At 41.3% G+C, this 26,894-nt stretch overlaps 4 protein-coding genes across 7 annotated transcripts; all 4 read left to right on the forward strand.

Moving 5' to 3' along the window:
• Positions 1 to 8: 8 nt before the first annotated feature.
• On the forward strand, positions 9 to 2,420 carry LOC113160912 (protocadherin alpha-C2-like). Its single transcript, XM_026358377.1, has one exon. The coding sequence runs from the start codon at positions 9 to 11 to the stop codon at positions 2,418 to 2,420; it is 2,412 nt and encodes an 803-aa protein (XP_026214162.1).
• A 3,235-nt stretch (positions 2,421 to 5,655) lies between these two features.
• Positions 5,656 to 8,236, forward strand: LOC113160914 (protocadherin alpha-C2-like). The gene has a single exon (XM_026358378.1). The coding sequence runs from the start codon at positions 5,825 to 5,827 to the stop codon at positions 8,234 to 8,236; it is 2,412 nt and encodes an 803-aa protein (XP_026214163.1). The 5' UTR covers positions 5,656 to 5,824.
• A 495-nt stretch (positions 8,237 to 8,731) lies between these two features.
• On the forward strand, positions 8,732 to 11,125 carry LOC113160915 (protocadherin alpha-C2-like). Its single transcript, XM_026358379.1, has one exon. The coding sequence runs from the start codon at positions 8,732 to 8,734 to the stop codon at positions 11,123 to 11,125; it is 2,394 nt and encodes a 797-aa protein (XP_026214164.1).
• Positions 11,126 to 12,167: 1,042 nt separating this feature from the next.
• On the forward strand, positions 12,168 to 24,345 carry LOC113160409 (protocadherin alpha-C2-like). 4 transcript variants are annotated; one of them, XM_026357644.1, is made up of 3 exons: positions 12,168 to 14,576; positions 20,167 to 20,202; positions 21,446 to 24,345. In XM_026357644.1, exons 1-2 carry the CDS (start codon positions 12,168 to 12,170, stop codon positions 20,176 to 20,178), a joined length of 2,421 nt encoding a protein of 806 aa, XP_026213429.1. In that variant the 3' UTR covers positions 20,179 to 20,202; positions 21,446 to 24,345. The 4 variants fall into 4 exon arrangements, with proteins under 4 accessions (XP_026213429.1, XP_026213428.1, XP_026213427.1 ...); XM_026357642.1 differs by lacking the exon at positions 12,168 to 14,576 and adding an exon at positions 16,367 to 18,924; XM_026357643.1 differs by lacking the exon at positions 20,167 to 20,202.
• Positions 24,346 to 26,894: the final 2,549 nt, after the last annotated feature.

The raw sequence follows: 26,894 nt of genomic DNA on the forward strand, positions 1-26,894 counted from the left end.
TAGTAATGATGGAGCCTGTGAAAAGGTACGTGCTGCTTGTTCTATTGTTGTCGTTCGTTTATAACATATCAGCCTCAGTGACTCATTATTCTATACCCGAGGAGATGAAAGAAGGATCAGTTGTCGCTAACCTTGCTGCCGATCTCGGCCTGGATGTTAAAACACTGAATCAGAGGAAAATGCGTCTGGACATCATTGCGAATAAGAAATATCTGGATGTGAACAAAGAGACTGGGGAGCTGTATGTTGTTGAGAAAATTGACAGGGAAAATATTTGCCCTACCAAGTCATCAGCATCTTGCTATCTCAGACTAGAGGTAATACTGGAAAACCCATTAAGAATATTTAATATTGAAGTAGAAATATTGGATATAAACGACAACGCCCCACAGTTTCGACGAGACGCCATCCATTTAGACATCTCTGAAGCGACTCCAAAAGGGGAGAGGTTCTCTCTCAGTAACGCAGTTGATCCTGATGTTGGAACCAATTCAGTGAAAACGTACCATCTGAGTGAAAGTGAATATTTTAGTCTTGAGGTTCAAACTGGAAGAGAAGGCTCGAAGTTTGCTGATTTGATTGTAACAAAAGCCTTAGACCGGGAGCAGCACGCTGTTCATAATTTAATACTCACAGCTGTAGATGGTGGTACACCTGCTCGTTCTGGTACTGCTAGTGTTATTGTTCACGTTTTAGATACAAACGACAACGCTCCTGTATTTGACAAATCCATCTATAATGTGAATATAATGGAAAATTCTCCCATTGGAAGTCTTGTTATTGATCTCAATGCAACAGACTTAGATGAAGGATCAAACTCTGATATAATTTACTCCTATAGTTTATATACATCAGAGAAAACGCAGGAAACGTTTAATCTGAATCCTTCAAGTGGTGAAATTACCGTTAAAGGAACTTTAAATTATGAGGATTTCAGGATTTATGATATGGAAGTTATAGCAACAGACCATGGAGCCAATAGTTTATCAGGACAATGTACAATAAAGATTGTGGTGGAAGACATGAATGACAACCACCCAGAAATATCTATTAAATCATTCCAGAGTCCAGTCAATGAAAACATAGAACTGGACACAGTGATAGCAGTAGTTAGTGTGAGTGATAAAGACTCAGGAGACAATGGAGTGGTTGATCTTCATATTCCAGATAATATGCCTTTCAGACTGAGGGAGTCCTCTGATAACTATTATGAATTAGTAGTGTCAGAGCCATTAGACCGTGAGAAGGTCCCAGAATATGACATCACGTTCACTGTGACGGACAGAGGTTCTCCTCCTTTATCTGACAATGAAACTATGACGTTAGAGCTGCTGGATGTTAATGACAATGTTCCACAGTTCCCTCAGTCATTTTATACCATACGTGTGATGGAGAACAACGCACCTGGAGCCTTGCTGAGTTCACTCACTGCGTTTGACCCTGACCTCCATGAAAACCAGTATCTAGTTTATTTCATCATAGAGAAGGAGATAGCCAACACCTCCATGTCCATGCTGTTCTCCATCAATCCAGAGAACGGGAATCTTTACGCACTGAAAACCTTTGACTATGAGATTGAGAAGGAGTTTCTTTTCCACATCGAGGCCAGAGACTCTGGTTCTCCTCCACTCAGCAGTAACGTCACCGTCCACATCATCATTGTGGATCAGAACGACAACGCTCCTGTTATCGTCTCCCCGTGGCGAGCACACGGGTCGGTGGTGGAGGACAAGATCCCCAGATCCACTGATAAAGGCTCTCTGGTTGCCAAGGTGATAGCTTTAGACACCGACTCGGTGCACAACTCTCGGATCACCTACCAGTTCCTACAGGTGTCTGACGCCACTTTGTTCAGTCTGGACCAATACAACGGAGAGATCCGGACTATGAGGATGTTCAGTTACAGAGACCAGCGCCACCACAGACTGGTTGTTGTTGCCAAGGACAACGGGGAGCCTGCTCTCTCTGCTACAGTCACCATCAAGCTGTCCACAGTGGAGACTGCTGTTAAGGCCTACTCTGACATGACTGAGGTGCCTCTAGAGTACGACATCTTCTCAGACCTCAACCTGTATTTGGTGATCGGTCTGGGCTCTGTTTCTTTTCTGCTGCTCATCACCATATTGGTCACCATCGTGCTCAAGTGTCAGAAACCCAAACCCAGCAAAGCTGCTCCTCCCTGCAGGAACAGTGTGATCAGTGAGAGGAACTCCACCATCGCTGACTCCACTCTGGTGTCCAACGATGCCTACTGGTACAGTCTGTTTCTGGCAGAGACCAGGAAAGGAAAGCTGGTGGTCAGACAGCCTGTTCCAAAGGGTTCTAGATACATCGTGTCCAGTATACCGAGAGGTACCGGACTGACAGATACTAGTGACTCAGCAGCTTCAACTCTACAGGTAGGAATCCTGTGTACCTAGTTTGTTTTTTATTTATTATTTTAGCTACTACTTGGCATATCGTTTTTTTTTTTTATTATTATCCTTATTTAGGTTTTTACTCCTGAAGGATTAAACCCATATATATTGACAACATGCCAAAATATTTAGAGCATGAATGCTGGATTCATTTAGATTAATACAATTAAGACGACCGCGAATTTTTAAGGCGTGTAATTTTGAAGCCGGTTAAAAAGTCTTACAAAACAAAATAGGTGGCGTCGTTTCCTTAGTTCAGAGTCAGATGATCTGCGCCATGAAAGTGAATCGTCATCAGGGCTTCTGAAATGACTGAACGGTTCCGTGGTGCAAAGACTGAACTCGGAAAACGCGTTTGCCTTCCGGCGTTAAAATATCTCTAGAAATGATTCAGTACCAATATGTTTGGGAACACATCCGTCACGATTAAAGTCAGCATACCTGGAAATACACGATACATCGACTGAACTACATTCAACTCGCAATAATCGGGTTCCGTATAACAATGGAGTCTGTGAAAAGGTACGTGCTGCTCCTTATTCTCCTCTGTGTCGTTTATAACATATCAGCCTCAGTGACTCATTATTCTATACCTGAGGAGATGAAAGAAGGATCAGTTGTCGCAAACCTTGCTGCCGATCTCGGCCTGGATGTTAAAACACTGAATCAGAGGAAAATACGTCTGGACATAATTGCGAATAAGAAATATCTGGATGTGAACAAAGAGACTGGGGAGCTGTATGTTGTGGAGAAAATTGACAGAGAAAATATTTGTCCTGCAAAGGCGACATGCTATCTCAGACTGGAGGTATCGCTTGAAAACCCAGAGAGACTTTTCAATATTGAAGTAGAAATTTTGGATATAAACGACAACGCCCCACAATTTAGACGAGACGTCAGTTACTTAGACATTTCTGAAGCGACTCCAAAAGGGGAGAGATTCTCTCTCAGTAACGCAGTTGATCCTGATGTGGGAACCAATTCAGTGAAAACGTACCATCTGAGTGAAAGTGAATATTTTAGTATTGAAGTTCAAACAGGAAGAGACGGATCGAAGTTTGCTGATCTAATTCTAAGAAAGACATTAGACAGAGAAAAGCACGCTGTTCATAATTTAATACTCACATCTGTAGATGGTGGTACACCTGCTCGTTCTGGTACTGCTAGTGTTATTGTTCGAGTCTTAGATACAAACGACAACGCTCCTGTATTTGACAAATCCATCTATAATGTGAATATAATGGAAAATTCTCCCATTGGAAGTCTTGTTATTGATCTCAATGCAACAGACTTAGATGAAGGATCAAACTCTGATATAATTTACTCCTATAGTTTATATACATCAGAGAAAACACAGGAAACGTTTAATCTGAATCCTTCAAGTGGTGAAATTACTGTTAAAGGAACTTTAAATTATGAGGATTTCAGGATTTATGATATGGAAGTTATAGCAACAGACCATGGAGCCAATAGTTTATCAGGACAATGTACAATAAAGATTGTGGTGGAAGACATGAATGACAACCACCCAGAAATATCTATTAAATCATTCCAGAGTCCAGTCAATGAAAACATAGAACTGGACACAGTGATAGCAGTAGTTAGTGTGAGTGATAAAGACTCAGGAGACAATGGAGTGGTTGATCTCCATATTCCAGATAATATGCCTTTCAGACTGAGGGAGTCCTCTGATAACTATTATGAATTAGTAGTGTCAGAGCCATTAGACCGTGAGAAGGTCCCAGAATATGACATCACGTTCACTGTGACGGACAGAGGTTCTCCTCCTTTATCTGACAATGAAACTATGACGTTAGAGCTGCTGGATGTTAATGACAATGTTCCACAGTTCCCTCAGTCATTTTATACCATACGTGTGATGGAGAACAACGCACCTGGAGCCTTGCTGAGTTCACTCACTGCGTTTGACCCTGACCTCCATGAAAACCAGTATCTAGTTTATTTCATCATAGAGAAGGAGATAGCCAACACCTCCATGTCCATGCTGTTCTCCATCAATCCAGAGAACGGGAATCTTTACGCACTGAAAACCTTTGACTATGAGATTGAGAAGGAGTTTCTTTTCCACATCGAGGCCAGAGACTCTGGTTCTCCTCCACTCAGCAGTAACGTCACTGTCCACATCATCATTGTGGATCAGAACGACAACGCTCCTGTTATCGTCTCTCCTTGGCGAGCACACGGGTCGGTGGTGGAGGACAAGATCCCCAGATCCACTGATAAAGGCTCTCTGGTTGCCAAAGTGATAGCTTTAGACACCGACTCGGTGCACAACTCTCGGATCACCTACCAGTTCCTACAGGTGTCTGACGCCACCTTGTTCAGTCTGGACCAATACAACGGAGAGATCCGGACTATGAGGATGTTCAGTTACAGAGACCAGCGCCACCACAGACTGGTTGTCGTTGCCAAGGACAACGGGGATCCTGCTCTCTCTGCTACAGTCACCATCAAGCTGTCCACAGTGGAGACTGCTGTTAAGGCCTACTCTGACATGACTGAGGTGCCTCTAGAGTACGACATCTTCTCAGACCTCAACCTGTATTTGGTGATCGGTCTGGGCTCGGTGTCCTTTCTGCTGCTCATCACCATATTGGTCACCATCGTGCTCAAGTGTCAGAAACCCAAACCCAGCAAAGCTGCTCCTCCCTGCAGGAACAGTGTGATCAGTGAGAGGAACTCCACCATCGCTGACTCCACTCTGGTCTCCAACGATGCCTACTGGTACAGTCTGTTTCTGGCAGAGACCAGGAAAGGAAAGCTGGTGGTCAGACAGCCTGTTCCAAAGGGTTCTAGATACATCGTGTCCAGTATACCGAGAGGTACCGGACTGACAGATACTAGTGACTCAGCAGCTTCTACTCTGCAGGTAGGAATCCTGTGTACCTAGTTTGTTTCTTATTTATTATTTTATCTACTACTTGGCGTACCGTTGTTTTTTTTATTGTCCTTATTTAGGTTTTTACTCCTTAAGTATTAAACTCATAGATATTGTCAACATGCAAAAATATTTAGACCATGAATGCTTGATTTTTTTAATATTAATATTAAGACCACCAGGAATTTTCAAGGTGTATAATTTTGAAGCCGGTTAAAAAGTCTTAAAAAACAAAATAGGTGGCGTCGTTTCCTTAGTTCAGAGTCAGATGATCTGCGCAGTGAAAGTGAATCGTCATCAGGGCTTCTGAAATGACTGAACGGTTCCGTGGTGCAAAGACTGAACTCGGAAAACGCGTTTGCCTTCCGGCGTTAAAATATCTCTAGAAATGATTCAGTACCAATATGTTTGGGAACACATCCGTCACGATTAAAGTCAGCATACCTGGAAATACACGATATATCGACTGAGCTACATTCAACACGCAATAATCGGGTCACGTCTAACAATGGAGTCTATGAAAAGGTACGTGCTGCTCCTTATTCTCCTCTGTGTCGTTTATAACATATCAGCCTCAGTGACTCATTATTCTATACCTGAGGAGATGAAAGAAGGATCAGTTGTCGCTAACCTTGCTGCCGATCTCAGCCTGGATGTTAAAACACTGAACCAGAGGAAAATGCGTCTGGACATCGTTGCGAATAAGAAATATCTGGATGTGAACAAAGAGACTGGGGAGCTGTATGTTGTGGAGAAAATAGACAGGGAAAATATTTGTAATACCAAGTCATCTGCATCTTGCTATCTCAGACTGGAGGTATCGCTTGAAAACCCAGAGAGACTCTTTAATATTGAGGTAGAAATTTTGGATATAAACGACAACGCCCCACAATTTAGACGAGACGTCAGTTACTTGGACATCTCTGAAGCGACTCCAAAAGGGGAGAGATTCTCTCTCAGTAACGCAGTTGATCCTGATGTGGGAACCAATTCAGTGAAAACGTACCATCTGAGTGAAAGTGAATATTTTAATATTGAAGTTCAAACAGGAAGAGACGGATCGAAGTTTGCTGATCTAATCTTAAGAAAGACATTAGACAGAGAAAAGCAAGCTGTTCATAATTTAATACTCACAGCTGTAGATGGTGGTACACCTGCTCGTTCTGGTACTGCTAGTGTTATTGTTCGAGTCTTAGATACAAACGACAACGCTCCTGTATTTGACAAATCCATCTATAATGTGAATATAATGGAAAATTCTCCCATTGGAAGTCTTGTTATTGATCTCAATGCAACAGACTTAGATGAAGGATCAAACTCTGATATAATTTACTCCTATAGTTTATATACATCAGAGAAAACGCAGGAAACTTTTAATCTGAATCCTTCAAGTGGTGAAATTACTGTTAAAGGAACTTTAAATTATGAGGATTTCAGGATTTATGATATGGAAGTTATAGCAACAGACCATGGAGCCAATAGTTTATCAGGACAATGTACAATAAAGATTGTGGTGGAAGACATGAATGACAACCACCCAGAAATATCTATTAAATCATTCCAGAGTCCAGTCAATGAAAACATAGAACTGGACACAGTGATAGCAGTAGTTAGTGTGAGTGATAAAGACTCAGGAGACAATGGAGTGGTTGATCTTCATATTCCAGATAATATGCCTTTCAGACTGAGGGAGTCCTCTGATAACTATTATGAATTAGTAGTGTCAGAGCCATTAGACCGTGAGAAGGTCCCAGAATATGACATCACGTTCACTGTGACGGACAGAGGTTCTCCTCCTTTATCTGACAATGAAACTATGACGTTAGAGCTGCTGGATGTTAATGACAATGTTCCACAGTTCCCTCGGTCATTTTATACCATACGTGTGATGGAGAACAACGCACCTGGAGCCTTGCTGAGTTCACTCACTGCGTTTGACCCTGACCTCCATGAAAACCAGTATCTAGTTTATTTCATCATAGAGAAGGAGATAGCCAACACCTCCATGTCCATGCTGTTCTCCATCAATCCAGAGAACGGGAATCTTTACGCACTGAAAACCTTTGACTATGAGATCGAGAAGGAGTTTCTTTTCCACATCGAGGCCAGAGACTCTGGTTCTCCTCCACTCAGCAGTAACGTCACCGTCCACATCATCATTGTGGATCAGAACGACAACGCTCCTGTTATCGTCTCCCCTTGGCGAGCACACGGGTCGGTGGTGGAGGACAAGATCCCCAGATCCACTGATAAAGGCTCTCTGGTTGCCAAGGTGATAGCTTTAGACACCGACTCGGTGCACAACTCTCGGATCACCTACCAGTTCCTACAGGTGTCTGACGCCACCTTGTTCAGTCTGGACCAATACAACGGAGAGATCCGGACTATGAGGATGTTCAGTTACAGAGACCAGCGCCACCACAGACTGGTTGTTGTTGCCAAGGACAACGGGGATCCTGCTCTCTCTGCTACAGTCACCATCAAGCTGTCCACAGTGGAGACTGCTGTTAAGGCCTACTCTGACATGACTGAGGTGCCTCTAGAGTACGACATCTTCTCAGACCTCAACCTGTATTTGGTGATCGGTCTGGGCTCGGTGTCCTTTCTGCTGCTCATCACCATATTGGTCACCATCGTGCTCAAGTGTCAGAAACCCAAACCCAGCAAAGCTGCTCCTCCCTGCAGGAACAGTGTGATCAGTGAGAGGAACTCCACCATCGCTGACTCCACTCTGGTCTCCAACGATGCCTACTGGTACAGTCTGTTTCTGGCAGAGACCAGGAAAGGAAAGCTGGTGGTCAGACAGCCTGTTCCAAAGGGTTCTAGATACATCGTGTCCAGTATACCGAGAGGTACCGGACTGACAGATACTAGTGACTCAGCAGCTTCCACTCTGCAGGTAGGAATCCTGTGTACCTAGTTTGTTTATTATTTATTTTTTTAGCTACTACTTGGCATATCGTTTTTTTTATTGTCCTTATTTAGGTTATTGCTCCTGAAGTATTAAAGCCATAGATATTGACAACATGCCAAAATATTTACACTATGAATGCTTGATTTATTTATATTAATAATATTAAGAAGACCACAAACTTTCAAGGTGTATAATTTTGAAAGTGGATAAAAAGTCTTATTAAACAAAATAGGTGGCGTCGTTTCCTTAGTTCAGAGTCAGATGATCTGCGCCGTGAAAGTGAATCGTCATCAGGGCTTCTGAAATGACTGAACGGTTCCGTGGTGCAAAGACTGAACTCTGAAAACGCGTTTGCCTTCCGGCGTTAAAATATCTCTAGAAATGATTCAGTGCCAATATGTTTGGGAACACATCCGTCACGATTAAAGTCAGCATACCTGGAAATACACGATATATCGACTGAGCTACATTCAACACGCAATAATCGGGTCACGTCTAACAATGGAGTCTATGAAAAGGTACGTGCTGCTCTTCCTATTGTTGTCGTTCGTTTATAACATATCAGCCTCAGTGACTCATTATTCTATACCCGAAGAGATGAAAGAAGGATCAGTTGTCGCAAACCTTGCAGCCGATCTCGGCCTGGATGTTAAAACACTGAATCAGAGGAAAATGCGTCTGGACATCGTTGCGAATAAGAAATATCTGGATGTGAACAAAGAGACTGGGGAGCTGTATGTTGTGGAGAAAATTGACAGGGAAAATATTTGTCTTGCAAAGGCGACATGCTATCTCAGACTGGAAGTGATACTCGAAAACCCAGTGAGAATATTTAACATTGAGGTAGAAATTTTGGACATGAACGACAACGCCCCACAGTTTCGACGAGACGCCATCCATTTAGACATCTCTGAAGCGACTCCAAAAGGGGAGAGATTCTCTCTCAGTAACGCAGTTGATCCTGATGTTGGAACCAATTCAGTGAAAACGTACCATCTGAGTGAAAGTGAATATTTTAATATTGAGGTTCAAACAGGAAGAGACGGTTCGAAGTTTGCTGACGTAATCTTAAAAAAGACCTTAGACAGAGAAAAGCACGCTGTTCATAATTTAATACTCACAGCTGTAGATGGTGGTACACCTGCTCGTTCTGGTACTGCTAGTGTTATTGTTCGAGTCTTAGATACAAACGACAACGCTCCTGTATTTGACAAATCCATCTATAATGTGAATATAATGGAAAATTCTCCCATTGGAAGTCTTGTTATTGATCTCAATGCAACAGACTTAGATGAGGGATCAAACTCTGATATAATTTACTCCTATAGTTTATACACATCAGAGAAAACACAGGAAACTTTTAATCTGAATCCTTCAAGTGGTGAAATTACTGTTAAAGGAACTTTAAATTATGAGGATTTCAGGATTTATGACATGGAAGTTATAGCAACAGACCATGGAGCCAATAGTTTATCAGGACAATGTACAATAAAGATTGTGGTGGAAGACATGAATGACAACCACCCAGAAATATCTATTAAATCATTCCAGAGTCCAGTCAATGAAAACATAGAACTGGACACAGTGATAGCAGTAGTTAGTGTGAGTGATAAAGACTCAGGAGACAATGGAGTGGTTGATCTTCATATTCCAGATAATATGCCTTTCAGACTGAGGGAGTCCTCTGATAACTATTATGAATTAGTAGTGTCAGAGCCATTAGACCGTGAGAAGGTCCCAGAATATGACATCACGTTCACTGTGACGGACAGAGGTTCTCCTCCTTTATCTGACAATGAAACTATGACGTTAGAGCTGCTGGATGTTAATGACAATGTTCCACAGTTCCCTCAGTCATTTTATACCATACGTGTGATGGAGAACAACGCACCTGGAGCCTTGTTGAGTTCCCTCACTGCGTTTGACCCTGACCTCCATGAAAACCAGTATCTAGTTTATTTCATCATAGAGAAGGAGATAGCCAACACCTCCATGTCCATGCTGTTCTCCATCAATCCAGAGAACGGGAATCTTTACGCACTGAAAACCTTTGACTATGAGATCGAGAAGGAGTTTCTTTTCCACATTGAGGCCAGAGACTCTGGTTCTCCTCCACTCAGCAGTAACGTCACTGTCCACATCATCATTGTGGACCAGAACGACAACGCTCCTGTTATCGTCTCTCCGTGGCGAGCACACGGGTCGGTGGTGGAGGACAAGATCCCCAGATCCACCGATAAAGGCTCTCTGGTTGCCAAGGTGATAGCTTTAGACACCGACTCGGTGCACAACTCTCGGATCACCTACCAGTTCCTACAGGTGTCTGACGCCACCTTGTTCAGTCTGGACCAATATAACGGAGAGATCCGGACTATGAGGATGTTCAGTTACAGAGACCAGCGCCACCACAGACTGGTTGTTGTTGCCAAGGACAACGGGGAGCCTGCTCTCTCTGCTACAGTCACCATCAAGCTGTCCACAGTGGAGACTGCTGTTAAGGCCTACTCTGACATGACTGAGGTGCCTCTAGAGTACGACATCTTCTCAGACCTCAACCTGTATTTGGTGATCGGTCTGGGCTCGGTGTCTTTTCTGCTGCTTATCACCATATTGGTCACCATCGTGCTCAAGTGTCAGAAACCCAAACCCAGCAAAGCTGCTCCTCCCTGCAGGAACAGTGTGATCAGTGAGAGGAACTCCACCATCGCTGACTCCACTCTGGTCTCCAACGATGCCTACTGGTACAGTCTGTTTCTGGCAGAGACCAGGAAAGGAAAGCTGGTGGTCAGACAGCCTGTTCCAAAGGGTTCTAGATACATCGTGTCCAGTATACCGAGAGGTACCGGACTGACAGATACTAGTGACTCAGCAGCTTCCACTCTGCAGGTAGGATAATCGTAATTAAATTTTATATGAAGTACAGTTCTAATATGACGTCCTCAAAATACGTTCATATATAAATGTCTGCATACTCACTTTTAATTACAGCTATCTTTTATTCTTAAAATATTTATAATTTCTTTTCATAATTCCTTTCAGCACCAATTTAATCGTATTGGCTTCCAAACCTTTAGACTTTGCTTTCAAAATGAAAATGTTCTAAAATCGTGCAAAAACATATTTACTACTGTCTTTGTGACTTTAATGAAAGTTGACATGAGGATACCATGTAAGTAATATGCTTTGATATAAAATAACTAGGTATATCATAGGATATTTTCCCCTACCATAAATTAGTCTTTCTTCTACGAGGTACAAGGTTATGATTTTGATCTGACACCACAGGTGATCAGGTGAATGTGTGCACGTCATATAAAACCTAGTTTGAAGAACAATAATATATACAAAATACCTGTACCTTCAACAAAGTCACTTCATCACACTGTTTAACCCACAAAAATGGACGCGTAAAATCACATGAAAAGGTTTGTGACATAAATTCAAAGAATTGTGAACTTCTGTAGTACATTTCAATATAATAAAACGCAATAGTTATAATGCTGAAACATCTATATGTCGAACATAGTAAAGGATAAACCTGTTGCCACCGAAACTGTTAAATCAAATAAAAACGAATATAAAGTAAACGTTACAACATTAATCATACCCTTTTTCTTTAAATGATAAGTAATACTTTGCACAGAGCTCATCTTCGTCTGACAAGACACGGATTTCTTCGATAAAGGACAAGGTGCAGAGACTCATAAAGGTCTTTTTACGTCGCTGCTCTCAACAGAAACGTACTCACTGATGTCATAATTTTCTCGATAGTTCATTGGAGATTCGGCGTTCATAGATATTACACGTACATCTCTAACGAAACCAGTACAAAGAAACGTTTTCATTGGAGACCCTCGTTATTCTTCCCAACTAAAAAAGGGAATAGCTTCTCTACTTCACCCCAGATCTCGACGTTTTAAATAACGGACTGTTCTAAATGGCTCGTCAAACTCCACGTTGTTCCTGGAGGGGGTACGTTGATGTATTTGTCTTTCTTTCTGCCATTGTGAACATGGTATCTACTGTCACCCATTATTCTGTTCCCGAAGAAATGGAGGAAGGATCTGTCGTTGCCAATTTAGCATCTGATCTGGGACTAGACGTGAAGACGCTGAATAAAAGAAAAATGCGCATCGACGTTGTAGGTAACAAAAAATATCTTGACATCAACAAAGACACAGGGGAGCTGTTTATTTTAGAAAGAATAGACAGAGAGTTTTTATGCCCATTGAAGACAACAACATCGTGTTTTCTTAAATTAGACGCCACGATTGAAAATCCAATACGAATGTTTAATATTGAGGTTGAAATCACGGATATTAACGACAACGCTCCTCATTTTCGACGAGGAACGATGCATTTGGACATCTCTGAATCAAGCCCCGTAGGAGAGAGGTTCTCACTAAATAATGCTGTAGATCCAGACGTTGGAATAAATTCAGTGAATAATTATCACCTGAGCTCGAGTGAACACTTCTCTATTGAAATTCAGACCGGGAGAGATGGGACAAAGTTTGCTGATTTAATCCTAAAAAAAGCTTTAGAGCGAGAACAGCAGGCTGTTCATAATCTCATACTGACTGCTGTGGACGGTGGAGTCCCCACGCGTACAGGTACAGCCAGCATCATCGTTCGCGTGCTTGATGTGAATGACAACGCCCCTTCATTTGACAAAGACAAATATGTAGTAGATGTGATGGAAAACTCCCCGATTGGAAGTCTGGTCATTAAACTTAATGCCACAGATTTAGATGAAGGATCCAATTCTGACATAGTTTATTCTTATAGTTTGTACACATCAGAGAGAACTCAAAAGATGTTTAACCTGAATCCAGAAAACGGTGAAATCCGAGTGAAGGAGATGATAAATTATGAGGAATTTAAACTTTATGAAATGGAAGTTATTGCCAGTGATAAGGGGCCTAACTCCTTATCTGGACAGTGTAAACTGAGAATACAGGTGACAGACATGAATGACAACCACCCAGAAATATCCATTAAATCATTTCAAAGTCCAATCAAGGAAAATGTTGAACTGGACACAGTGATAGCAGTAGTTAGTGTGAGTGATAAAGACTCAGGAGACAATGGAGTGGTTGATCTTCATATTCCAGATAATATGCCTTTCAGACTGAGGGAGTCCTCTGATAACTATTATGAATTAGTAGTGTCAGAGCCGTTAGACCGTGAGAAGGTCCCAGAATATGACATCACGTTCACTGTGACGGACAGAGGTTCTCCTCCTTTATCTGACAATGAAACTATGACGTTAGAGCTGCTGGATGTTAATGACAATGTTCCACAGTTCCCTCAGTCATTTTATACCATACGTGTGACGGAGAACAACGCACCTGGAGCCTTGTTGAGTTCACTCACTGCGTTTGACCCTGACCTCCATGAAAACCAGTATCTAGTTTATTTCATCATAGAGAAGGAGATAGCCAACACCTCCATGTCAATGCTGTTCTCCATCAATCCAGAGAACGGGAATCTTTACGCACTGAAAACCTTTGACTATGAGATCGAGAAGGAGTTTCTTTTCCACATCGAGGCCAGAGACTCTGGTTCTCCTCCACTCAGCAGTAACGTCACCGTCCACATCATCATTGTGGACCAGAACGACAACGCTCCGGTTATTGTCTCTCCGTGGCGAGCACACGGGTCGGTGGTGGAGGACAAGATCCCCAGATCCACTGATAAAGGCTCTCTGGTTGCCAAGGTGATAGCGTTAGACACCGACTCGGTGCACAACTCTCGGATCACCTACCAGTTCCTACAGGTGTCTGACGCCACCTTGTTCAGTCTGGACCAATACAACGGAGAAATCCGGACTATGAGGATGTTCAGTTACAGAGACCAGCGCCACCACAGACTGGTTGTTGTTGCCAAGGACAACGGGGAGCCTGCTCTCTCTGCTACAGTCACCATCAAGCTGTCCACAGTGGAGACTGCTGTTAAGGCCTACTCTGACATGACTGAGGTGCCTCTAGAGTACGACATTTTCTCAGACCTCAACCTGTATTTGGTGATCGGTCTGGGCTCGGTGTCCTTTCTGCTGCTCATCACCATATTGGTCACCATCGTGCTCAAGTGTCAGAAACCCAAACCCAGCAAAGCTGCTCCTCCCTGCAGGAACAGTGTGATCAGTGAGAGGAACTCCACCATCGCTGACTCCACTCTGGTCTCCAACGATGCCTACTGGTACAGTCTGTTTCTGGCAGAGACCAGGAAAGGAAAGCTGGTGGTCAGACAGCCTGTTCCAAAGGGTTCTAGATACATCGTGTCCAGTATACCGAGAGGTACCGGACTGACAGATACTAGTGACTCAGCAGCTTCCACTCTGCAGGTATGGGGTATCACATACTTTATTTGTTTAGCATGTGGTTCACAAAATAGTATTTTGTAAATATCCATGAGGTCCAATGACAAATTACTCTAATAATCATAGTATTCCTGTCGTGTCATCTCCTGAGAAGCTGTAGCTACTCGTCACTTCTTTTAGGTTATTAAGCACACATTCAATATTCGTCTAAAACAAACTATGCATCAGAATTAAAAACATATGTTTGTACACCAAAAACACATTAGATTATGTTTGTCAGCATTGTTGGCACCTTGTTTTAATTTAAAATTCTTATAAACTTACATCAACTTTTAAAAGTTTTTATAGAGTAAAAACATGTAATATATGCTATATTTTATTTTTCTTGCTTTATTCTCATTGAATCCTGTTTTTTCTGTAGACAGACACTATTTTAAGGAGCAATTTCTAAAGATGTGGGGCAAATTTACATTACATTAAATAATAGTTACTGATTATAACATTACAAACCCTTTATGTTTTTGCACTGCTTTCACAATACCCCTGTGTAAAACTTGTAGACCGTGAAGGGAAGAAAATATATACCGTAGTGCACATACAGCATTTATTGTATTCACCTGGTCAGACAGCCTGTGCCAAAGGGCTGCAGATACATCGTGTCCAGTATACTGAGAGGTACCGGACTGACAGAGATTAGTGTTTCAGCAGCTTTAACTCTGCGGGTATGGGGAAACACATACTTAATCTGTTTAGTATGTGGTTCATAAAAAATATTTTGCTACTATTCATGAAGTCCAGTGACAAATGATCATAATAATCATGTGTTTCCTGTCATGTCAGCGCCTGAGAAGCTGTAGCTACTCGCCACCTATTTTAGGTTTCTAAGCATGCAGTAATTAATCGTCTAAAATAAGCTATGCATCAGAGGTAAAAATATATTTGTGTACATTAATAACATGTTAGATCAGCATCTTGTCCTTGCTAGTAGCTGGCTTTCATTTAGAGTTCTTTTAAAATTGAATCAGTTTTTAAAGGATTTCATAAATAACAGGTATTTGTCGGTGAAGATTCTCAGTCGTCCAGGAAAAGTTATCTGGAAGTTGAGTCATGGCAACTGGACTTTTTTCTTGTTAGGCTGAAACGTTTCGCTACCCATCCAAGTCGTGGTTAGAGACCACACATTTATTTCTAACCAACTATCTTCACACTGAAGAAGCTGATGGATGAGTAGCGAAAGGTTTCACCCTAACAAAAAAGAAGTTCTGGCGCAATGACTCAACTTCCGAATAACACTTATTGTATATTTTCTAAATCCTTAATGTTTCTTTTTTCACCCCGAGCTATTTATCAGAATATGGGTTGCTTTCACTCTACTATTAATTGTAGTTATTGAATATACCAAAACAAACACTTCATGTTTTGCACTGCTTTTACGCACAGACACCCGTGCGTAAAACCTGTGGAACGTGAAGGGAAGAACATATCCTGGTGATCTACGGCGTTCATTATATTCGCCTGTTTCGAAGAGTAACAAAACGATTTTATAGATGGAAAATACACAACGAACAGAAACAGAAAATTTGTGCAAATGCTACCTCGCATCCAAGGAATAAACGTTTAGAATTCGGACATCAAAACTTCTTTACAAGACTTCTTTTCGGTTTCATGCATGGTGGTTAAATCCACATGGTTCAAAATAATATGATTTTGTTGTAAAACTTGCAGACAGATGAGAGCGTTTGTCGCTGTTTTCCGCGAAAACACACTCACTGATGAAGTCATCGTTCTCGCGATATATCATTGGAGGACGGACAGTTATTGGTGGCATCACATGCTCATCACTTCTGCTCTGAGCACAGAGAAACGATCACTTTTAAGACACTACTTTCGGCTATTCTCCGGAGGAGAGGACCGCTTTGCTCGTTTCAGCACATTTCAAGGCTGTAGATACAGAGTCTTCACGATGGTGCATCATATAGGACACGCAATCGAAGGACGGTACGTTTACGTATTTCTGTGTCTTTCTGCCATCGTGAACGCGGTGTTCACCGTCACTCATTATTCTGTTCCCGAAGAAATGGAGGAGGGATCAGTTGTGGCTAATTTAGCATCTGATCTGGGATTAGATGTGAAGACACTAAATGAAAGAAAGATGCGGATAGATGTAGTGGCCAATAAAAAATATCTGGACATCAACAAAGACACTGGGGAGCTGTTTATTTTAGAAAGAATGGACAGAGAGTTTCTGTGCCCATGGAAGACCACGTCGTCCTGTTTTCTCAAATTAGACGCCACGATTGAAAATCCAATACGAATGTTTAATATTGAGGTTGAAATCACGGATATTAACGACAACGCTCCTCATTTCCGACGAGGAACGATGCATTTGGACATCTCTGAATCAAGCCCCGTAGGAGAGAGGTTCTCATTAAATAATGCTGCAGATCCAGACGTTGGAACGAACTCTGTGAATAATTATCACCTGAGCTCGAGTGAACACTTCTCTATTGAAATTCAGACCGGGAGAGATGGATCAAAGTTTGCTGATTTAATCCTAAAAAAAGCTTTAGACCGAGAACAGCAGGCTGTTCATAATCTCATACTGACTGCTGTGGACGGTGGAGTCCCCACGCGTACAGGTACAGCCAGCATCATCATTCGCGTGCTTGATGTGAATGACAACGCCCCTTCATTTGACAAAGACAAATATGTAGTAGATGTGATGGAAAACTCCCCGATTGGAAGTCTGGTCATTAAACTTAATGCCACAGATTTAGATGAAGGATCCAATTCTGACATAGTTTATTCTTATAGTTTGTACACATCAGAGAGAACTCAAAAGATGTTTAACCTGAATCCAGAAAACGGTGAAATCCGAGTGAAGGAGATGATAAATTATGAGGAATTTAAACTTTATGAAATGGAAGTTATTGCCAGTGATAAGGGGCCTAACTCCTTATCTGGACAGTGTAAACTGAGAATACAGGTGACAGACATGAATGACAACCACCCAGAAATATCCATTAAATCATTTCAAAGTCCAGTCAAGGAAAATATAGAACTAGACACGGTGATAGCAGTAGTTAGTGTGAGTGATAAAGACTCAGGAGACAATGGAGTGGTTGATCTTCATATTCCAGATAATATGCCTTTCAGACTGAGGGAGTCCTCTGATAACTATTATGAATTAGTAGTGTCAGAGCCATTAGACCGTGAGAAGGTCCCAGAATATGACATCACGTTCACTGTGACGGACAGAGGTTCTCCTCCTTTATCTGACAATGAAACTATGACGTTAGAGCTGCTGGATGTAAATGACAATGTTCCACAGTTCCCTCAGTCATTTTATACCATACGTGTGATGGAGAACAACGCACCTGGAGCCTTGCTGAGTTCACTCACTGCGTTTGACCCTGACCTCCATGAAAACCAGTATCTAGTTTATTTCATCATAGAGAAGGAGATAGCCAACACCTCCATGTCCATGCTGTTCTCCATCAATCCAGAGAACGGGAATCTTTACGCACTGAAAACCTTTGACTATGAGATCGAGAAGGAGTTTCTTTTCCACATCGAGGCCAGAGACTCTGGTTCTCCTCCACTCAGCAGTAACGTCACCGTCCACATCATCATTGTGGACCAGAACGACAACGCTCCGGTTATCGTCTCTCCGTGGCGAGCACACGGGTCGGTGGTGGAGGACAAGATCCCCAGATCCACCGATAAAGGCTCTCTGGTTGCCAAGGTGATAGCTTTAGACACCGACTCGGTGCACAACTCTCGGATCACCTACCAGTTCCTACAGGTGTCTGACGCCACCTTGTTCAGTCTGGACCAATACAACGGAGAGATCCGGACTATGAGGATGTTCAGTTACAGAGACCAGCGCCACCACAGACTGGTTGTTGTTGCCAAGGACAACGGGGAGCCTGCTCTCTCTGCTACAGTCACCATCAAGCTGTCCACAGTGGAGACTGCTGTTAAGGCCTACTCTGACATGACTGAGGTGCCTCTAGAGTACGACATCTTCTCAGACCTCAACCTGTATTTGGTGATCGGTCTGGGCTCGGTGTCCTTTCTGCTGCTCATCACCATATTGGTCACCATCGTGCTCAAGTGTCAGAAACCCAAACCCAGCAAAGCTGCTCCTCCCTGCAGGAACAGCGTGATCAGTGAGAGGAACTCCACCATCGCTGACTCCACTCTGGTTTCCAACGATGCCTACTGGTACAGTCTGTTTCTGGCAGAGACCAGGAAAGGAAAGCTGGTGGTCAGACAGCCTGTTCCAAAGGGTTCTAGATACATCGTGTCCAGTATACCGAGAGGTACTGGACTGACAGATACTAGTGACTCAGCAGCTTCCACTCTGCAGGTACAAACAACAATGACATTTCAGCAAACTTTCATTTCAAATTTTTATTTTGCAACCAAAAACTCCTTCATTATCACTTCGTTAACACAGCTCACACTCCTAGCTACTCTAAAAAGTAAGTTCACACGTATCCTTTGGACTATACCTTGTTTGAGCCAAGAAATGTTGATTTAAAACCAATATTATCAATAAATTCAGCTGCTTATACAACGGAAAACACGAGTCAAACTTCAGAAATGAATAAATAGATTAAATCCAAACTTGAACTAGACCTACTGAGAAAACACAACACTCACCAAAAAAGGCATCAGGGTGCAGTGAAATACAAATATGCAACATTTTGCTGAACCTTTGATCTTTTCAGTATTAATGTTTTGCCCTGATAATAGTTCCTCCTTTCAATTTGCATTTGTATAAGATGTTTGCACATCTCTTCATGTTTCATATCTTAACAGAACTGTTTCACCTTAGTCAGTCCTCCGTAGTATATTTTTACAAGTGTCTCATAATCTTGTTATTGTTTTCACAAATCAATGTTGGCCACATATGCAATTTTCTGACACCTGTCATAACATATAAACAGCAGAAAACATGTAATTTTTGATTCTTTTCATAATTTAATAAAACACCAATTAGAAAATAGAAGTTAAAGTAAGACGTTACATTCATCATTTATCATACAAAAAGTGGAGTCACTATTGACTTGACAAGAAATAAAAAATGTAACATTTAAAAGCCACCAATGTGAGGAAAATGTTGATTTCTGTAGTTTTAGAGAGCTGAATTTACTGAAAAGACTTCAACTGTAGCTGTTCCTGAAACATTTTTGTTTGCCCTATTTATCAGTGGTATTAATGTGTCTTTATTGTTTTAAAGGTTCAGCTGTGTGTTCGGAAAGCTGAGCAGACAGTATAAAATTAAATTTTCTGTCAGCTTCAGTGTCATTTGATTGTTTAATGCAAGTTGTCTGTCTTTGTATCTGTCTGTCTCTGTGATGTTGTTTAGTGACGGTAAGTATGCTGCTGGAAGAACTAACAGTTAGAAAGCTCAATGTTAAACTGTGCATTATGTCTTTTTAATGGGTTATACTAATAATTCTAAAAACATACCATATAACATTTCCTCATGGAGTCTCACCACCGACTCTGTGATCATAGGATAGGTAGATAAATAATCCTTTTTTGTGCTTGCAATGACCTGACTATTGAATTGCTTGTTTTTTTCTTTCTCCCCACTCTAAAGTACCCTAAATGAGGGAAGTCCACTCTGCAGTTGGAGGTATGCAGGAGTCTTACTTCCCCGCCCCCAGATGCCCTTTAATGAATGAAGAACTTAGTGTTTGAATTGTTTGTTGTCTTTTGTTTTGTTCTCGGTGGATTTTATATTTTATTTTTTGTCTTGAGTAGAAAGATTCTTTTTTAATTGCCAAGGGTCACTTAGTTGAGAACACATGCTGTTTGCCAAATCTCCACTCTTAGCCTCTTTGTGACAACTTTTTGGTTTCTGCTATTCATATTAGCCTCACCCTTAAAGCCCACTAAAATGCATCTATGCAACATAACTACCGCAGTTTGACTTCAAGGTACAAAGACCTCAAGTCATAATCATCAGAGTAGTACTGATAATTAACTGCTGTCTGACAATCATGCACACATGATGATCCAGATGAAGCAGTATTAAAACAGTATTCCTGATTTTTTTTTTTTTTTTTTGTAAACAATCTAAGAGTCAACTACAGCCATGCAATGATCTAGGCTCATAAAGTATTAATTATTGAAAGAAAATAAACATCAACATGTTACTCCATCTGAAGGTCACTGACCACAGTTCACTGACCACAGTTCACTGACCACAGTTCACTGACCACAGTTCACTGACCACAGTTCTACAAAAATCCTTCCCCTGAACTAACCGTGTTGCCCCTTTGCTGGCTTTGCATTTTTTACAATCTGGCTTTTGCTGTTCATCCACATAAGAAAGATGGATGTGTTTAATTTCATCACTATGTTCTCAAAAAGCTACAGTGCATGTGAAACATGAATCTGTCTTCATGTCCTACTGAGCCATTATTAACAATAGCAGTATATCCTAATGTTTCAATGCTTATAAATTGTGTTTGTAGGTGCTGTTTCTATATGATTGGGTTGACTAAAACTGTGAATAGGCTCTGTGTTATGACTTCACAGAATGACTCTTCTGAATCCCTGTCTGCTGCAGTGTGAATTGTGACCTAATTCTTGGTGCAGGAGAAGCGCAAAGTGAAACCAGTCACCCAGTTACCTAGCAACCACCCCCCCTCCCCCTCACATATTTTTGGAGCATGGTTTGCATTGATAGACCCGCCACCTCACCAATACATGTTCAAGGACCTGCCCAGTCCCTCCACCCACTTTGTCTTCTGCCTGACGCCCCTTTCTGAGTGGCAGACCTCGGCTGCATGAGATTTATCTTGGGCAGTCACAAGGCTGTCGGTGTTCTGGTTCTTTCCCAGATTTGTCTAATTGTATTGTGTCATTGGCAGGCATCCACTACCAGCAGTAGCAGTTCCACATAAGGCCACATTCTCCAGCTGCGTATTGGACTGACGTTGACAGGAAGGCTTCACAGAGGAAAAGAGAAACCTCCGCCCATAATGCCCCCATGTCCATATTGCTCAGCCTGGTCCCTGTCCTGGACGATGTGCAGTTTTCATTTAATAGCCCCAACTGGACTAAGGTGGCTAAGCGAGGACCCCTGCCCCTTCTATCTCTCTAAGCACATGAAAAGCCAATCAGCTATGCCTCTGTCCATTCAATATGCACGATGTGATTGCATGGCTTCAACCACATTCCAAGATCTTCATACAAAAAAAACTTTGAAAAAAAAAAACTAAAGAACGAGGAAAATTTGCACCAACGGATATTCAAAGAAGCCGTGAAAAGGACTATTAGAGTGGACACAGAAATGTTGAAATGCCTTTAAAAGACTGTTACTTTGGATTGTCTCTACAAAAAGAAACACATGTTGCATATTACGTTTTTACCCTTTGTGCTTTGTCTTGCTTCTTAACAGCATTGATGTATTATGTATAAATGTCAAACAAGTGAAACAGCACAATTAACTAAATGTCAGAAAAGCACCAACCTGTGATTTTAAAGTGTGAAATGAAAGGGAGTCAGTATTTTATATGTGTGGTAGCTTTTAGTAGTCTTTTGTTTTGTACTTTGTGCTTTATGTGTAAGCCCAACATAAATATATGAATGGAGTGCTAATACATTTTATTAAGATCAAGACTGAGGCCTTTAGCCATCATATCTCTGCCTTTCATTTGCTTTTGCATGGAATAATCAGTACATGGATAGCTTTAGATATTTTATAATAATACGTTTCACTTTCTGTCCTTAGGCCTCACTATCTTGTCCTTTTTTAAAAGAAGGTGCATTTCGGTGAGACCACAATAAGAAGTGCAACATCAAATATATTCATATTACAAACATGCCCTAAGGTCTTACTCTGTAATTTCATTCTAGTTTCTAGGTAAGAGGAAATGGATGACAGCAGTGTGACAATTGTTATGGATCGAACACAGCAAGTCTTTGAGAATGGATCAATTAATGTCTCATTTATAATTACTGTATATACACTACAAACACGACTATGTACTTTCACCTTTTTATTTTTAAAGCCAAATATCTTTTGAGGCAGTGTTACAAGTTGGAAACTAGATGTTTACTCTACAATACTGATACAACATAGCTGTTTTTCTTTCCTCAATGAAAGCTGTGCTCATGTGTATCAATGACTACTTTAACTGTATATGCAACACATCAATTGTGAAACAGATATGACTGCCATATACAGTATACTATGTGTCTGTATCCATAAATATTCTTTCGGTTTCAACATCAATGTTGAACTTTTCAATATGAACAAACACAGTGGAACTTCTGTGCCATCACATTTCTGGGCCAGGCAATATGTGAAACAGTAACATTGTCAGACATCATGTAGTCAAACTCTTAAGCACAGCTCACATTGTGTTACTGGTATAAGGTTTGTAATGTGTTACAGGTAAACATATACAGCAAGTGCTTTTGTACAGTGTTACTTTAATGGTGGAATACGTAGTAACTTGTATAACGTGAGTTTAATGTATGCTGATCTGTATCCTTTATTAAATACAAAAACTAAGTGAAACAACTAACACAATGATGAACTTATGGATCATTTAACTCACAACATGCTTCTCATACAGCTGCATTCATGTAAAAGGGTGTTTGTGTTGATATCTTAATGGATATGATCATGTAAGCTAGTTAAACTACTTGCTGTGACCTTTTTAAGTTCATTTGTTTCGTCTAAGGCAAATGACATGCACTTCTTGCCTTATGTTGATTATCAGTCTATGATGATTGATTATTCTGTCTGGCTTACCGCATAGAGTACTAACTGGCTTTAATGTCGTGATTGCAGTGCAGTTTATGAGACCAGTAATGTTGGAGATTTGTTGATTTAGCTGACTCGGGGTTCCCCAGTCTTTTAAATATCCATTTGTTAGTTAGCCCAGAGACATGCAGACACAGATCATAAATTTAAAAACATTAAAATGTCAAAAGATCACCTCATGCAATGTCCAGTTTTCTGTACTGAAGGACAGTTGTAACATGTGTGTATGTATATTTTTTCTTTGGGGATAAAATAGCCAGCATTTTTATTTAAGCTCTGCTACGGGCTGGATCAGAGTATGACATACCTTAGCAGTATATCACAATTGGTTACTACTAACTATGTTATGCACATGACAATGTGGCAGGATGCCCTGTAATGATATTTGATCTCTTTTCATTTTCTCTGGGCTGACGGTCAAATGTTACAATTGCTTATTGTTTTTTAGAGAGATCTGACTACAAGTTATAGAAACAAACATCACATTGATTTAAAATAAAACAGTTCATGTGGCAGAACCTTCCATTCAAACTGTCTCCAGCTCCCCTTCTGTTACTGACACAGTGAACACTTTGACCACATTGATAAAAATAACTAACATTTATTAAAACAGATCAACCACAGTATATCTCAGCTAATAACATAAATATAGTTTGATTAGTTGTGCTACAGATTACATTACCGAACTTGTTTTACAAAAACTGGTCAGTTGGTTTGTTTACATGTTAGAAGTATTGTACAGTTAATTACGTTTTGCAGGATAATTATCTATATGTAATTGTCTGTTGAATGTGTTCCTCTCTCTCCTTCAATCTCTCTCTCTCTCTTTGCACTTAAATGACCTGGTCTCCCGAGAAAGATGACCTCATCTCCCCAGAGAAACTATGTAGAGAGACTGACATTCAAGCTAACAGGATGAGTCATCTGGATTGACACAAAGCAACGTATGCCCCAAAATGTTAGTAGCATTTGTTTGTTTCTATGAATTTATTTTAAATAAAGCAACAATAAGAACATTTAAATCTGTCTAATTTTGACAAAATTGCAATATAGCATTGTGATATAAGAAACATGTTTCTCATCTCATGTCATTTACCTCTTGACTCTGAGAGGAGACTTAAACTCTGCCTGTAGCCTGCTGCTGATCCACAAGCACACTAGCACACATATGCACCAAAGTGGAGACAAGACAATAGCACAAGCACCAGCTGGCACTAGTAGGTCAATATAACACACTGGTGTATTTTATTAGCATATATCAGCTGTTGTGCGATCTACATATCACATATATTAAATAATTAAAGGGCCAGGGTGTGTGGATACAGCTGCCTTTCATTTTTCTGCAGTCATCCACCTCTGTGTCCTTCCTTGTTCAGCGCATGCTTGCTTTCAGCACCACGGACAGTGACCTGCCTAATGGAGCTGCGTTGCCATAGTGATTTCCTGTGTCTGGATGCTATTTAATACCCGGCACCCCCACACCCCCGGCCTCCTGTTTCTCAGTGCAGCACCCGCATGCTGCAGAGATCGGAAAAGCATTTTCTGCAATACATTCAATGGGGATTGATAATTGATGGGGACGTCGTGCTAAGGGCAGTCTGGTATCAGTGCCGCAGCACGAGTGAAACGACGGAGGCAGAAACAGGAGGGGGTGGTGCAGAATGGTGCAGCGCCCGTGCACGCGCACGTCTGTGTTTGGACCAAATCTAGCCCCATTACGCAGCTGTAGAAAAGGGGAGGGGTGCAAAGCATCGGGACTTTTATTATGAAGGTCACTTTGTCTCTTGGTTTCTGTTATGGTTTCCATTTCTTTCTGTGGTAATTTACTCTGCATTTTTCCTGCGCGCTGCTGCAGTGTGGTAAGGCTGCAACAAGGAGAACACAGCCCCTTATGAACAATGTAGAGCGACCATGGCAGTGGGCTCACCGTGACTGCACTTGCAAGAATAACCCATGAGATGTCACTGCACACCTCTGCAATAGAATAAAGATTGTGGGAGTGTGCAGAGTAACACACAGAGTTTAATCAGACATACATGTACATATATATGCACGGCCGCTCAGCTCAAATGCCAGTGAAATTTCTAATCAGTGACCCTACATACTCTTCAATATATGTGGATAGTATGAACTACCAATGCAAATTGCCTAATAAATGTATATTTATCTGGATTTTGATTGAAACTTTCTTAATGGGAACTGTCTCGTCGTTATAAACCGTATTAAACCGAATTGCTTCTTGGATATTAACTAAATAGATATTTGCTGTAGCTTCAACTTAGAAAATTGCCAGTGGCGTCACCTTCAGATTGCTATTTTAGGTCTTGACAAGTTTATTTTCCAGTACTTTCTGAATAGTCCTCAAATAAATAAAACTATTTTCATCCTCAATAAATGATGGGTGGCTGCAGGGAACATCTGTTACATTTCCCTCCTCCGGCCAGCTGAGGCGGTGTCCCCGGAAGTCTCAGTATTTTTGTTTTTTCTTCCGGGGACATGTCTTGGCTGGTTTGAGTGGCAGCAGGTGTGTGTTTTTTAGCAGGTGTCTTGTGTTTGTCCTTTACTGTGTCTTGAATTTAAGTTGGTGTCTGTCCGTCGGTCATTTGCTAGTGTGTCAATTGTCAACCTCGTTTGTTTCCTTCTCCCTCCTTTCACCTTTTCCCGACCTCTGGCTTTTTCCTCCACTGTTTGTTGGTCCTGTTAGTACAGTTACTTGTGTGTTAGTAGTAGTTTAGCTTTGTTGTTTGTTCCAGCGTCTAGCTGCGTTTTTAGTTCCTTGTTAGTGCCAGTTGCGGCTGTTTATTTTGTTGGTGAGTCCCAGCTTTTGCTGTGATTTAGTTTTGTCTGTTTTTTCCAGCTGTGGCTGTGATTTTGATTTCCTTTTATTCCCTGTTTACTGTGTATCTTCGTTTGTCATTTAGAGTAGTCAGTTTCTAGTTTGCCTGTCTTTTTGCAGTGATCTTTAGTTAGTTCCTCCTTTGAGGTTTTCTTTTGTTACGTTACATTTCGTCTGTTCTGTATTTTTCATTACGTATTTTGGTTAATGAATCTTTTTTGTGGGAGATCTCACTCCGTTTTTCTGCTGTCATTCTGCAACTGGGTCCACTAACTGGGTCTACTAACAACATCCGCTGCTTGTGAAGAACAGACACTGAAACAAAGGGACAAAAATAAAACCAACAACTAAACTCAAGGAGGGATTTTGAGAGTGGAGTTTAATTCTCTTTTGAAATATTATTTGGTGTTTTAAGGATTTGTCAACACACATGAATGTTGACAATAGGTGGTGCTGTAACACCATATATTGTCATGGCGTTTAAACGTGTGTGTGTGTGTGTGTGTGTGTGAGGGGGCATGCTTTTCATGTACATTCAGTAACAACCCAAAGAGGCGGATGGAAGAAACGGACTAAACAACCTTCATCCTCCCCCTGCAATGATGCCCCTTGCAAACCTTTGCATGGTATACAAAAGAGGAAACTGAAAATCCCAAAGGAACTCTCTGGACGGACTTTACCCTGTTTCTAAAAAGGCTTTTGCCAAACA

Source organism: Anabas testudineus, chromosome 10 (genome assembly GCF_900324465.2).
Source record: "Anabas testudineus chromosome 10, fAnaTes1.2, whole genome shotgun sequence".
Taxonomy (NCBI): domain Eukaryota; kingdom Metazoa; phylum Chordata; class Actinopteri; order Anabantiformes; family Anabantidae; genus Anabas; species Anabas testudineus.

Coding starts and splice junctions, on each gene's coding strand:
- LOC113160912 (XM_026358377.1), top strand. CDS start 9: ATGGAGCCTGTGAAAAGGTACGTGCTGCTTGTTCTATTGTTGTCGTTC.
- LOC113160914 (XM_026358378.1), top strand. CDS start 5,825: ATGGAGTCTATGAAAAGGTACGTGCTGCTCCTTATTCTCCTCTGTGTC.
- LOC113160915 (XM_026358379.1), top strand. CDS start 8,732: ATGGAGTCTATGAAAAGGTACGTGCTGCTCTTCCTATTGTTGTCGTTC.
- LOC113160409 (XM_026357641.1), top strand. CDS start 16,384: ATGCTCATCACTTCTGCTCTGAGCACAGAGAAACGATCACTTTTAAGA. Junction 18,925..21,445: donor CAGCAGCTTCCACTCTGCAG/GTACAAACAACA, acceptor TGTCATTGGCAG/GCATCCACTACCAGCAGTAG.